At 44.2% G+C, this 15,333-nt stretch overlaps 1 protein-coding gene across 2 annotated transcripts in view; it reads right to left on the bottom strand.

Annotated features, from left to right (window-relative positions):
- RAB23 (RAB23, member RAS oncogene family) overlaps positions 1 to 13,915 on the bottom strand; it is a 37,833-nt gene extending 23,918 nt beyond the window's left edge. Inside the window, exons 1-3 of one of the 2 annotated variants that reach the window (XM_075554939.1) lie at positions 13,628 to 13,915; positions 1,052 to 1,255; positions 669 to 887 (exon numbers count right to left, since the gene is read on the bottom strand). In XM_075554939.1, coding sequence (XP_075411054.1) covers positions 669 to 823 — 155 coding nt within the window. In that variant the 5' untranslated portion in view covers positions 824 to 887; positions 1,052 to 1,255; positions 13,628 to 13,915. The remainder of the gene's footprint in view (positions 1 to 668; positions 888 to 1,051; positions 1,256 to 13,627) is intronic. The other variant, XM_075554937.1, reaches the window with a different exon arrangement.
- Positions 13,916 to 15,333: the final 1,418 nt, after the last annotated feature.

Here is a 15,333-nt window from a genome sequence, read left to right as displayed (position 1 = left end):
TGGACTGACGTGTTTCTTACTTCGCAACACAGCCGGTGTCCTACAAATTAACTATGCTTAAAAATCGACCAGACTAAGGGCAAAAAAGTTCTACTGACATATTTTAGAATTCAATTTGATTTCCTGGAGGATTTGCTTTTCAGAGTATTTAATCAGTCTTACATCTGTCTGTATTTCTCTGATTTGTCAAAAACAAATGATTAATTCTTTGACTTCTACATGGTCTTGTCCAGTTTGAGAGACCAAAAAGGGGGTGGGGGAGACAGACATTCAAAACAGAAGAATCCCTTAATATAAAAGAGAAAAAACTTCATTTGAGAGACAGGGAATTTTCCTTACAAATGGGAGAGGTAATGAAAATCTCACTAGATCAAACATTAGTGTGTGTTTAAGAAGAGCTCAAGATGCCATTGACAAAAAACAAATATAAGACGGGGAAAGGAGTTGTAAAGTACAAAAAAGATAGAAATAAATGAGTTGAAAAAGACAAAAGGAAAAAAAAACACTAAAATAAAAGGAGGATAAAGACAGACAAGGGAACGGGCAATTAAAATTCATCACCCACTATCTCATGAGTCACTGCCACTGGCTGCCAACATGGATTGCAGTGGAATCTTGGACAGAGTTCACAAGTCAGAACCAAAGGGATACAATGACTAAAGACATACTGGATTTGTCGCTCCAAAAAGTCAACTCCAATGGTTTTCTTGTAGTCCTTTGTAAAAAGGCCTTTGCAGTATCGCTGGATCATGCTCGATTTTCCAACTGCGCCATTCCCTACCACCACCATCTTGATGGCCACTTCCATATCTTCCTCCAACATTTTGAGGTTAAAAAGTCGTCTCTACACCCTCTTAAATTCCAAGTGATTCGATCTTCTCTCAAATCTGTGGGAAAATGAAATTATTTTTCGTGACATGAAAACTGTATAAGGTTAAATAATCCATAATTGCTTCATCAAGAAAGAATCACATTGCGTTGCAAGACCCCACCATGGAGGTCTCCCTCGAACCCCTTTAGACGTGTTCTTAGGAAGAAGGCTGAAGAATACCATTCATTTTCTAATCCTTCCCGTGACAGTGTCGGGCATCCAGGCATCAAGGAAAGGCCTAAATCCACATGGCTCTTCCTTCCACGAAGACATGACAGTCGGAGTTGAGGCCTGATTCAAGGTTGCCCTGACTACTTCTGCATTCTAAAGTTCCTGCTTCACTTCTTTATGCTTCAGGTTCCTCCTGGGGGTATTCCCACAGGGCTTTTCATCAATGACACAAAGAAAGAACATAGAACAACAGTAAGTTAAATACTCTTGAAATACCACTTACCTTAAATTCAAAATTTACTCATCTAATGAAGGTAATAGCATGGGCAGTGTGTGGATTTTAGACGGACGGGATAAACAATTTCTTTACATATTTTCTTAAGCTTACTAGTTAAGCTCCATCCCATTGTGCTATGTTTTCTAACTACCTTAATTGAAAATTCAGCAACACAGTCACTTTACAAAATGATTCTAGAGTGTGAAGAACAGTCTTCCTTTTTCCCTAGTGGAGGCTCAGCACTGTCCCGGTGTTTACCCACCATCCCTAACTACGAAGCACCTAAGCGCACTCGTTACAAGTACAGGCTGCGGATCTAATGAATCAGATATAAATCAGGCAGCAGACATGACGCATCTGATAGTTTATCCTACGATCTCAGAATCCGCTATTTAAAACAAGCTGAAGGGGGCCCTGAGGTCTCCTTCCAGTGACAAGATACTTCAAGAAGAGCTGCCTGGCTGCCTCCACTGCACCCCTTCAGAGTCCTTGGCCCTGCCCATTCACACCACCCAGGCCATGCTCCTGAGCCTCCAGCCGAAGACTGAGCACCCAGAGGGTACAACAGGCTAGAGGAAGGCTAGCTCTGCTCTTGGGGGATTCGTCTCTGTTCTGGGCTCCCCTTCAAACTGGCTGAGCTTTTCTCAGTTGCTCCCTTCCCTTCATCTCCCATTTCGTAGGTGTCAGACTGGCATAATAACCACAAAGCCCTCCCCTTTATCCCTTGCTCTCCCCCACCCCCCAAAAAAACCCCTGCTTACTGTAACTCTGTCTTGGCATCTGCTTCATGAGTGATGAGCACTTCCCTCCCCCGGCCCAAGAGATCCTTACAATCAGATAATTTTTTTTTTCACAATCAGATAATTTCTTAAAGCATTAAGCTTTAGTCTAGTGGTTCTCAATTTTGGAGATACACTATCATCATTCCTTGTTCACTGCCATCGGCAACTCTAATGGGCACCCTATAGTGTGACAGAGCAGAACGCCCTGTGAGCTCCCTATACTGTACCTCTTTGTGGGAGTACAAAGTCCCATCTTTCTTCCACAGAGGGGCTGATGGTTTCAAACTGCTGACCTTGTGGTGTGGTTAGCAGCCCAACACATAACCACTACGCCACCAGGGCTCCTACAATCACTTAGAAATCTTTACAAATATGTTGATGTCTGGATCCTATCTTCCAAGTACAGAATTTATAGGTTTAGGTGTCCTGGGTGACATGAATGATTAAGTACTGGACTACCAACCAAAAGGCTGGAGAGTCAAACACCCAATCCCCTTAAAACAAGGCCTGCAATGAAACACAAGTCACTGCTGCAAAAGGGGGAGGGCAGGGGCAAAGAACTACTTTATGTGGCTCTTCGCCAGTCTCTCCACTCCCACCAAACGACCTTTCCCTACAGGGCTCTGGTGAGAAGGTGGGGGAAGACACTGATCGGATTCACCTGGGACGAACTGTGAACACAATTCCCTAGAATCCCATGCGGCTGTGTATAAAATAAACCCTGAGAGAAGCAGGAGGAGGGATCTCATTACTAGCAAGAGCCAGGAGCGGAGTTTGTCCTCTGGACCCAAGATTCCTGCATAACAAACCTCCTGGATCCAGAAGACAGCTGTTAACATCATGAAGCAGCAGAACCAGGTGCCAGAGCTTGGTACACAACGATAGATTTCCTAACCCTGAGAGCAAGTAACATGAGTGTTTTCCTGCAGGAAGTTGGCTTGTGGAGTAGGGGTGCCTCTGGGCACTTTACTGGGGAAGATGAGCTTGCTGACCCACTGAAGTGGAGCTGAGTGGTGCTTCAGGCTGAGGTTTATTTATTGGTGAGAAGTCCCTCTGGGTGTATAATTCAGGCAGGTAGGTGTGCTGACCCACTGAGCTTAAATTGAGCTGAATGCCTCGGTGCAGAGGATTCTACCCCTTTGAGCATTTATTAGCAGACCCGAAAGAACTTTGTAACAGGTCCTAGTAAACAATTAGCAACAGCATTTCTCACTGGCATTACAACTTAACTTTAACCCTTTAATCATAATTTTTGTCTGAGTTCTGAGTAACCGCTGCAATGGATATTAGACCCCAGAAAGGTAAACTAGAGAATAGTAATTAAGATAACCTATCACCATGATTCAGAGTGGGCTTAACAGTAAGAATACAGCATGCCTCACTCTCCCATCCAGGGCGCTATCAGTGGGTGTTCTCCTAAACAGGGAAGCCAGAACTCCCACCCCTACCCTCTCCAGCTCTGGGTCTTAACAGAGAACCAGTGAGAAGACTGTAATCCAGGGTTTGTTTGAGCTGCTAAATGCCTGATTATCACTTAAAATCCAGCAGCTGCTCTGCAGGAGAAAGATGAAGCAGGCCGTCAATAGGAACAATAAGGGTACAACTATCCCGCATAAAAGATGGGCTTCAAGCACTTGATGTCAAATCGAAGTCTTACTCTGATGGGATTCTTTTGTATCCAGCTACGTCTCACTCCACTCCCCCAAGCTCTCTCACTCATTTCAGCCTTACAAACCTCTGTGCAGCCATAGACCGAAAATGTCTTTCGACCTAAATAGTTCATCACCACAGTATATTGTGATGTTAAAAAGAAACAATAACCAAAATCCTACTGCATTTTCACTCTTCAAAACTCAGTACAACTCTCCTCCCTCTCTCCGTTTCTCTGCCACCTCGAGTGTGGTGGTACTCCGACTTCACCGTGTCGTCTCATAAGACTTTCAGGATCAAGAGATTCCTTGCCAAGAAACAGAAGCAGAATCGGCCCATTCCCCAATGGATTCGAATGAAAACCGGTAATAAAATCAGGTACAACTCCAAGAGAAGACATTGGAGAAGAACCAAGCTGGGGCTGTAAGGAGCCCCCTGAAGGGTGACACACATGGCCGCAGTTTCCCAGGCTCAAATTTTGTCCCCATCTGATGACTTGAACTTCTATTGGCAAATAATCTGGTTTATTCCTTGGTTTTTTGCTTCCTAATCAAGTTTAACAATAAATGATGTAAGGCTGTTGGTGTGAAAAAAAAAACAACTCAGTACAAAATGTGCTTGATACAACTGATATATGGAATGTTGTAAGAGCCCCCAATAAAAAAGATGTTTTAAAAACTCAGTACATTAAGGGTCCTAGGTGGTACAGGTGGCCTGACCTCTGCTGGTAACTGAAAGATTAGGGGTTCAAACCCACCCAAGAGCCCCACAAAAGACCCAGGCCTGGCTTCTAAAATATTGCCACCCCTATTCCACAGCCAACAGTGCTTCTTCAAATAAATAAAATCAAAATGGGAGGTCTTCGAGCTTCAGGAGATTAGACACTGAGAAGTAGAGAGGAGGTGGCGCACCAGTGGAGGCCACGAGACCCAGGGACTGACACAGCAGAGAATTCATCAGGCTTACTTTTCCACATTTGAGGACACTGCAAAAGATTCCTATTAAAAATGTAATGAAAGATAACGGAATTCTCCCGTGAACTTTGTGAAGTCCCCGTGGATATCCCAGACAAGATACGGGAAGAGTTCATCAACAGCCAGGAGATATCCAGGAGCACAGACAAATACAAGGCTGGGACAGACTGCCAAGCAGTGAGCACTCTGCTGCAGGCACGGAGGCCGGGAAGAGGCTACGGCCTGCAGGCCAGCTGCCCCACCAGCCAAACTGAGCGGGAAGCTCACTGAAACCTTGCGGAGGATATGGCGACCTAAGCCCTACTCCCCAGACGGGGTATCTATCAAAGGTGGCCAAGGGCATTGTGACTTCATTCCCTTTGGGAATTAACAATGGGAACCCACACTCTTGATTTTCAAGTGGGGAACCAGGGCTTCCACTATACCAAGCAAGAGAATGAAACCCCCACCCCCCACCTGTACCCTTGCTGGGGTGCCGTCACGAGTCAGACCTCACCTGCTTTCAGTGGTGATGAGGCCACTCTCCCCCAGCCCTGCTGCCTTAGTGGGGGCCACAGCAGCGTCTGAAGTGTGCCTTGCTCTCTAAGCCAGGGTGCTGTCAGGGGGTGTTCCCCCAACATGAGTGCCAGAACTCCCACCCCTACCCTCTGCAGCTCTTAGTTTTAACAGAACCAGTAAGGAGCCTGGAATTTAGGGTTTGGTTTGCCAACTGCATGGCTGTCGGTTCAAACACCAGCTGCTCTGCAGGAGAAAGATGAAGCAGCCTGTCTGCACCTGTAGTGATTGATCATCCCCGAAAAGTTACATAGGATCACTATGAGTTGGAATCAACTCACTCTGGCTCATGGTTTGTGAGGAAGGAAGCAATAACACTTTTCCCCTCCTGGACCACTGAGCAAGTTACAGGAGATCTAGAGAATCAGAACATACCACCCAGTATATCCTGCTTTCCACTGAAAATCACAAGCCACACCAGGATCCCAGATAGTCTCAACTGGGACACAAACCACAATTCACAGGCCCCACCAATACGATGGTGGCATGTTAGACTTTCCTAACAGGGATTGTAAAACAGCCATTATAAAAAAAAGTATTTAACTGAGCCACTATGAACAAATGAAAAACTGGAGGGCTTCAGCAAGGAAATAGAAAACATAAAGAAAATCCAGGAAGAAATTTTAGAACGGAACACATAACAATAAAAATCAGATGGACAATCTCAGAGGTAGAATTAACCAACTTGAAGACAGAACAATAGAAATACTCCTCTAAAAATAAGAGAGAAAATGGAAAAGGAGGAAAAATAATTTGAAAACAGGCAAGAGGTTCAGAGACCTGTGCAGCTGAAAAGGTGCTAAAACTTGTGAGAGCAGATTCCAGAAAGTGGGAGAAAGGTAGGGAGGCTGAGAAGTAACTGAAGGAATAATGGCTAAAAATCACCCCCAAACTGGCAAACCAACCAACAAAAACCATGAATGTGTACCTTTCCAGAAGTTGTGCAAACCCCAAAAAGGATACACCTACACAAAATAGAAAAAATCTTGAAAGCAGAGAATAAAACACATTATTTATAATGGGAAAAATAATCGAAATATGAGAAAATTATTGAAAATCATGGAAGCCAGGAAGAATGGTACATGCTTTCGGAATGTTTAAAGAAAAGTCCTGGCGAGTCAGAATTACACACACTATAAAAATACTCTTTAGGCTTCTTGGAGTGGGGAGAAACCTAGCAAGAACAAAAATATGGATACATAAAAAACTTTCTCTTGAGTGTCCCAATGTTTGACAGTGGAAACAAGGCTACAATATTGTCTAATGGGGCTTTGGACACATGAAAGAAATAGTTGCGATCATTAAATGGAAAAGGATAAAAAGTGATGTAGAGAGAGGTAAGGTTTTTACACTCACTTGAGCTAGTAAAATGCCAACACCTGTAGATTGTGATTAGTTACTATCTATGCAACTTCACACACACAGCAACCACTACAATAGAATGAGATACAATCAAAACCATTGTGCATAACTCAAAATGAAATTCTAAGTAGTGTTCAAGTAAGCCACAGAAAGGAGCAAAAATAAAGACACAAAGAAAATTTTTAAAAATTTTTAAAGGAGCAGACTTAGTTTTTAATTTGTTGACAGGACAGTCAATTCAAGTAATACATATTAGTTGTATGTAAAATGGTGGAAAAGTACGTGTATCATGAAAATATTAATTAAAAGAAAGCAAAACTTTCTATTTTTATCAGATGAAGTAGATATCACAGCATAAATTTATCCAATAAGGATAATAAATGTGATAAAAATGTAATTCAACAAGATATAGCAATCCTTACAAAGTAGAGTTGCAACCTATGTGAAACAAAAGTTGGCAGAACTGAAAGACAAAGTGGAAAAATTTTCAATTTTTCTTGAACCATTCTACCACCCATCTCTAAATTGATTGAACTAGACAGAATATTCATCAAGCACACGAAAGAAGCCAACAATGCTATGAGCCAACATAATGTGAACAGAGTTTTGTAAGAGTCCACCCAACAAGGCAGAATATGAACTCCTGTACACCAAGAGATGTCGGGGGGCAACAACTGTGGTCAAATATGAGCCCTGGGATGCTGCCAGGTAAGCATTGGGCTGCTAACCATAGGCCAATGGTTGAAACACACCAGACTTAAGGGACACAAAATTACAACAACATTAAGTGTAAATAAAAAGACGACATGTCAAAATGCACAGGATACAGATAAAGGCAGTGCTGCGGGAGAAAAGCAGAGAAAGCTTACCTCAGAAGAAAGAAAAAGTCTCCCTTATAAAATCAAGGGTCCCACCCTCGAGAAACAAACAGGAGCAAAATAAACCCAAAGTGGAGGGGGGGGGGAGAAAAAAAACAGCAAGGAGCAGCAACCCAAGAAATAAAAAGCACAATAGAGAAAAGTAGTGAAACAAGCCAGTTCTTTCGAAAGACCAATGAAAGTGACAATCCTCTAGCAAGAGTGAAGGTGTATGAGGAGGACCCCCTCCCACCCCCCAAAAAAGAAAACATCCACTTGTCTGAGTCAGTGCACTAAGTGGCGTCGCCTGGGAAGGTTCTCTAATCACAGAGAATTTTTTCCTAAAAGCAGTTTTGCTCGAATCTGGTGTTTTGTGATGGCCGATTTAAGAGAACAGCATGAGGCTGTGAATTTTTGTTTCCTACTCGGGGAAAATGCTACAGAAACTGTTGTGATGTTGAACGCAGCTACACAGCGTACAAGGGCAGCACTATGGGAAAAACTCTCGAGCACAAGTTGTTCTCTCGTTTTATAAAAGGTAAATGTCAATTGATGACAAACTTCGTTATGGACATCCGTCAACTTCAACATTTGTGCACTTGTGTTCAAAGACCAAAATGGACCATTGAAGAAATGGGGAAGTTACCTGGACTATCAGCGAGTTTTAATGGAAGATTTGGGAATGAGAAGGGTCACTGCAAAATTTGTGCCTCGAGTTCTGACTGACCGGGAAAGAGAGCTTTGAGTGGAAACATGCCGTGCTTTGAAAGAACAGCTCCATAGCGACCCACACTTTTCCCCCAAGGTCATTACTGCTGATGAGACTTGGTGCTATTCTTACGACCCCAAAAGCAAACATCCATCAAGCCAGTGGACGATGTCATCGTCACCTCACCCAAAAAAACTTGAGTGAAATCAAAGATCAAGATGATGCTCATTTGGTTATTTGATGTAAGGGGATAATAATACATTTGGAATTTGTTCCACCAGATCAAACTTTCTATTTACATGTTCTGAAAAGGTTGCTTAGCTGTGTGACAAAAGGGGCCACCAAGACAATTCACTTGCTCATGCAGTCATTGCAGTGCACCAGTTTTTGGCAAAAAAGGATGCCTCTCTTGCCCCACGCACCTTACTCTCCTGAGCTTGCTCCATGAAAGGAAAGCAATTTGATGATGTAGAAGTGAAGAAAAAAACTAAGGAGGTGCTATTAAATCATCCAAACAGCAGTTTGAAAAATGTTTCCAAGAATGGAATTGCATATTTGATAAACATATTAAGTGTAATGGAGTGTTTTGAAGGTATTAAGGTTGTTTTGTAAAAAAAAATTTTTAAATACATAGCTTTTGGAGAAATAAGATTCTGTGTTTTTTTGGGCACCCCCTTGTAGATCACCAATATCAGGAATGAAACATTGGATATATCTACCAGCTGAGCAGACATCAAAGAATAATAAAACAACAACTCTATACACACATGAATGTCACAACCCTTGAATAGCACAAATTATTACCCCCCAAAAGGCCCAAATCCAAACCCGTAGCCATGGAGCCAACTGTAACTCAGAGGCCCTACAGGACAGAGCAGGCGGTCCCACAGCAATTCTCAGGCTACCCATCTTCACAGAGAAGGACACTGCCATAAATCTATCCTGCAGTCACTGGCAACACTGAGCAACCTTTAAGTCAGCAGCCAAGCACTTTAACGTTCAATCATATTTCTGTTTACTAACAACTTACAATTTGAAGCAGCATTTTTTAAAGTAACAAAGCATAATTTTTATGCCGAAAATGGCAAGTCTCATAAAAGGAATTAAAGAAGATCAAAATAAATGTTTACAGATTGGAAGACTAATCAATTCAAATATTAAAATATGAATTATCTGCAGATTGATTTATATGTTCATTGCCATTCCAAAACACCAGCAGGGTTTTTTGTAGTCAAGAGGTAAGCTAATTCTAAGCGTTACAGAGAAAAGTACAAGAACTAGAAGAGCTAAAACAACCTTGTAAAGGAACATAATTGGAGGAAATCACACTACTTTATTTTAATTCTGTTACCACTGTTAGTTGCCTTCTAGTGGATTCCCACTCACAGCAATGTTATATTAATCAATTCAATAGATCAAGGGTCCAGAATGAGACTCATTAGAAAAATTGGTTTTTCACAAAGGTGCAAAAAGCAGCTCAATGGAGAAAAGACAGACTTATCACAAATAGAGTAGGAACAAATCGATGCACATGTAAAAGCATTTACCTCTATTTAAACCTCATACCTTTTTAAAAAAATGGATTATAGATCTAAATGTAAAAAAGTCCTAGAAAAGAATTTTTAGAATAATAAAATCTTGACCTGAAACCAGCAACACCCTCTGAAACGTGACATGAAAAACAGCATCCATAAGAGGAAAAACTGATATACTGGACTTCATCAAAATTCATGCATCTGTTCTGCGATAAGAAAGGCACAATTTTAAGAATGAAACGACAAGCTACAAACTAGGAGACAATAATTACAAAATGCTCATATGCCAAAGGTTTATATCCAGAAAATGCAAAAAATGTTCAAAATTCAACATAAGAAAACAAATGACTCGATTAATAAATGAGCCAAAGATTAGACCAGGTAGGCCACCCAAGAGTTCTTATGTATGGCAATAAGCACATGCAAAGAGGTTCAACATTAACCATTAAAAAAAAAAAAAGCAGTCTAGGGACCCTGTAAGGAGCCCTGGTGGTGTAATGGTTATCCATTGGGCTGTGATCTGCATGGCCAGCAGTTCAAAACCTTCATCAGCTTTGAGGGTGAAAGACTGGGCTTTCCCATAAACCATCTCAGAAACCCACAAGGGGTCACTATGAGTCAGCACTGACTCAATGGCATTGAGGTTTGGGGTGAGAGGGGCTCTATGGAGTAGTTCTCTGTTACATAGGGTGTCTAAGCACAATAAAGCCAAGAAAAACACTATACATCTATTGTTGTGTGCTACTGTATTGATTTAAACTCATAGACCCTTTACCATATATACTCGAGTATAAGCCAACCCGAAAATCAGCCAAGGCACTTAATTTTACCACAAAAATTGCATTAAAAATGTGCTGAAAATCTCGGCTTATATTCGAGTATATATAACACATAACAGCATAGACCCTCTATCCTGTACTCTTTCATGAACAAATCACCAGGTATTTTCCAGCAGAAGCTGGTGGGTACAAAGTACCAATTGATCTTAAAGTTTCAGGTGCAACGTCAGCACCAGGGCAACTCACACACCTACCAAAACAGCTAAATTAAAAACACTGGCAATGTCATGTGCAGCAACCAGTCCTCTTGCATACTGCTGGTGGGGGTGCAAAATGACACAGCCTCCTTGGGAAATAAACTTGGCAGTTTCTTATAAACGTACTTACCGTATGATCCTGTAATCCTAAGAACCTAGAGAAAATTATATTCACATAAAAATGTACATGTGCCTGTTAATAGACACACTAAGGTTCTTTAATGCCAACCCCAATATTCTTCAACTGGTATGAACAAACTATGATAAATATAACCAGTGTAATACCTTAAAATGAAAGAATTCCTGCTACAACTTAGAGGAATCTCTAGAGACGTTGTACCCAATGAAAGTAACCCAAAAACCAAACTCACTGCCAAGGTGAATGCTGATTCATAAGGACCCCCTGTGGGTTTCTGAAACTATACCTGTTACTGGAGAACAAAGTTCATTCAGTCTTTCTGCCATGGAACTGCTGGTGGTTTTGAACTGCTGACCATGCACCCCAATGAGTAATCACTACCCCCACCGCCAAGGATCCTCCACTCAATGGAAGAAGCCGGTCTCAAACAGTACGATTCCCCTTACATGACATTCTCAAAAACATCTGTAACTACTACAAGTTATAATTTTGAGGAAAGGGCAGGGCGGTGGGTTTTTTTTAATCATTTTATTGGGGGCTTGTACAATTCTTATCACAATCCATATGCACAACCATTGTGTCAAGCACATTTGTTGCCATCATCATTCTCAAAACAATTGCTTTCTACTTGAGCCCTTGGTATCGGCTCATTTTCCCCTCCCTCCCCCACACTCCTTCCCTCAGTAATCCTTGATAATTTATAAATTATTATTATTATTGTCATATCTTACACTGTCCGACATCTCTCTTCACCTACTTTTCTGTTGTCCATCCCCCAGGGAAGTTGTTATATGTAGATTCTTATAATTGGTTCCCCCTTTCTACCTCACCTTCCTTCCACATTCCTGGTATCGCCACTCTCACCACTCAAAGGTTCATCCGTCCTGGATTCCCTGTGTTTCCAGTTCCTATCTGTATCAGTGTACATACTCTGGTCTAGCCAGATTTGTACAGCAGAATTGGGATCATGATAGTGGTGGGGGGGGGAGGAAGCATTTAGGAACTAGAGGAAAAGTTGTGCATTTCATCATTACTATCCTACACCCTGACTGGCTCATCTCCTTCCCATGACCCTTCTGTAAGGGGATGTCCAGTTGCCTACAGATGGGTCTTGGGTCCCCAATCGGCACTCCCCTCATTCACAATGATTTGATTTTTTGTTCTTTGATACCTGATACCTGATCTCAGGGTGGTGTTTCATATTGTTGTATTCTGGGTAGCTTTGGGTCAGAAGCAACTCAACTGCACTTTAACAACTAACACAACACGAGGAGTTAAGAAACCCTGGTGGTGGTGTGGGATAAAGCATAGAGGGGATACTGGTCACAAGTTTGGTGGTTCAAACCCATCAGCAGCTTTGAGAGCGAAAGATGAGGCTGTCTGCTCCTTATACAGGGTTGCTCTGAGTTGAAATTGGCTGGATTTTAGTGGGCTTGTTTGTTTCTGTTTGTTTCTTTAACCGGGAGTTAAGAGTAACAGAAGCCATGACTATACAGGGATATTGTGAAGGAATTTTTTTTTTGAAGAGATCAAACTGCTCCTTACTGATCACAGTGTTAGTTACATTAATTTAAAATTCAAAGCACTTCACACTCCCCAAAGTCCATTTTCCCATAAATTTTTAAAAATACAAAAATTTAAAAAGTAGAATCGGATTTTAACACAGGCAAGCTTAAGTTTCAGCCACTGCTCTAATAGACTAAAACACCATCTCACTATGTTCTTAAAAATAAGCATAGTTCTGTGTAGTGTAACTAAAACCCCGACACACATAAAATACCTTTCCCTCAAATTCAGTCTTAAAAATTTTGCCAATCAATGTAGTCTAGTAAACTAATAAAGGCTACACTAAGCCATCAAAAACTTGCTTTTACCTACATATAAGTATGTTAATAAAAATACTCAAAATTGTTTTAGGTTTAATGATGTTGAGACGGATTAGATGTGAGGTATGATGTAAAACCAGAAAGAAAGTGAATGGCCCTCCTGCCACTTCCCTAGATCCTGATAGAGAAGTTAGTGATCTCACACACTCCTGGGAGCTGCGGGGGCTCCTTTGATCCGGAGTAAATGAACTCCGCGGCAGCCAGTGTCAATGAAAAGAAAGTGCAGTCTGGCTCATTCATATTCTAGCAGTGCCGGAGCAAGAACCAGGCAAGGGTGGAGCCCCGTTAGGGACCAGACCCAGCAGGAAAACCAGGGGTCTAACTCCGGGGATCCTCTTCCCCACTGGCCCCAAAGCGTGCATCGTGCATCGGACGGAATCACTGCCACTCAGGAGGATCTGCCCGGCTGGGTGGCCGTTCCCCACCTGGGGGGGGGGGGCGGGGGGTGAACTCGAGACGCCAGGCACGCCGCCCGGGCTCGGGGCGGCGGCACCTCCCTTCACCCCATGGCCCACCCACGAGGCAACTGGACGGACGCCAGGGAGACCCGGCCGAGGGCACCCGAGAGCGAGCGCCGGGCTCGGCGCGGCCGCCCACCTCCCAGAGGAACTTGGGCAGCGCGCAGCCAGGCAGGGAAACACTCCCTGCGGCCTGGGCAGGGGGAGGGGGTAATGGGAGCCGCACCCCCTAAACAAACACACCCGACGCCCCACAGGGAGGACACATTCCAGGACCCCGGGGAGAAACGCCGGAGAGCCGCAGGGCCCCGGAGGAGGGCAAGTGGGCGCAGCCCAGCTGCCCGGGAGCGCCCGCCGCTACTCACCGTTCCGAGACGGCCGCCGCGGACCCGCCGCCTCCTGGTCGCGGCGCAACCGCCGCCGCCGCCACCTCCAGCTCCCCCGGCGGAGCCGCCTAGCTGGCTCACGCCTCCTCTTGCTCGTGGGGGAATGTTTTTCAAATCGTAGTGAACTTTATAGGGACCGAAGGCCGAGAACGGGCGACTCAGCGGCAGCTCCGCCAGGGGTGCCGGGACGCGGGAGACTCGCCTCCCCGCATCCGTGGACCCGCCGCGCTGCGGAGCATGCGCCGGCCTCAGTGTGCGTGCTCGCCGGCCTTTCTGCGCAGGCTCCGCTCCAGCGAGTGCCCGCCCCCAGCTCCGCCCACCAGTCTGCCCCGCCCCCGATCCGCCCCGCCCCTTGCTCCATCCCGGTGTGCCCCGCCCCCGATCCACCCCGGCCTGGCTGGAGACGGAGGACCACTGCTCGGCTTCCCACGCGCCGCCAGGGAACCCGGTGCACCGCCGCGATGCTGGAGGCCCGCCCGCGCTCCAAGGTCATGGATCCCAGAACAGAGAAGTCGACCGCGGAAAGCTCGCCTGCGTTTCGTCTCCACAGTGATTTAGAACCCTCACAGGACTTGTTCCGCCCTGTTTCACACAATCTCTTGTCAGCACGGCCTCCCCGTGGCAGGGTGAGCAAAAATGTCCTGCCAAGTCGAAAACACATTCATCAGCCCGCAGGGTGTAACTGACAAAGTAAAAGACTGAGATTGTTAATAACTCAGAGCCCATCGAAAGTTTAAAAGGTTCCCCAGAAGCCATCTGAACCTTGTTTCAATCATCTTGATATTTCAAAATAGACACGTACAAGGTGTCCCGGCGAGGATGTGCAATAACTGACTTCTCCTACGCTGCTGCAGCAATGCAACTGGTACAACTCCCTGCAGACGCAGCCTGGCATTCTCTACCAATGCTGCCTCCCCCATGCGCCAGCGGTTCATACAGCCGCATACTTAGGTGCACCGACAGACAGGGATGGGAATGTTGATAGCAGCATTGTCCCAGCACCAATAAAATAATGCACACCGTGTTCGCATAATGGAATGATATACAGCTATGTATTTGTCGCAGGAAACAAAATGGATGGATGGACTACACAAACGTGAATCTCAGCACAGGAAGCCACGCGCAAAAGTACATAAAGAGTCATTTCTATAAAGAATAAAAACATGAAAATGGGTCTGCTAAAAGTTAGGGTACCGGTTACTATGGAAACAATAAAGGAGCCTGGGTTGCACCGCAGGAGCCCTGGTGGTGTAGTGAGTTGCGCATTGGGCTGCAAACCACAAGGTTAGCAGTTTGAAACCATCAGCTGCTTCTTGTGACAAAGGCTTTCTACACCGGCAACCAGAGTTTTGCAAACCCGCAGGCTCTGTCCCACCCCATACTGTAGGGTCTCTATGAGCACGTGAGCTGAGCTGGTTGCTCCGTGAGTTAAGCACTCGGTTGTTATCTGACATGGTCAGCTGTTTAGATGTGCCTGAAGCCACCACCTGCCCCACAGGATCAAAATGAGCTTTTCTGCTCTCTTTAAAATCTAGTCTCAGAAACGCTAGGGTGCAGTTGTCCTATACAGTCCTCCTACTCTGTACTAGACAGTTGAAATCAGTGTTCATGTTTTTTTTTGTTTTTGTGGTAAAATATCCAAAATAGTTCAATTTTGAATCATTAGAATGATTTTTGAAATCACT

The sequence above is a fragment of the Tenrec ecaudatus genome, chromosome 7 (assembly GCF_050624435.1).
Source record: "Tenrec ecaudatus isolate mTenEca1 chromosome 7, mTenEca1.hap1, whole genome shotgun sequence".
NCBI classification, from domain to species: domain Eukaryota; kingdom Metazoa; phylum Chordata; class Mammalia; order Afrosoricida; family Tenrecidae; genus Tenrec; species Tenrec ecaudatus.
The sequence above is the reverse complement of the archived record's forward strand: the minus strand, read 5'-3'. Positions and strand labels throughout refer to the sequence as shown.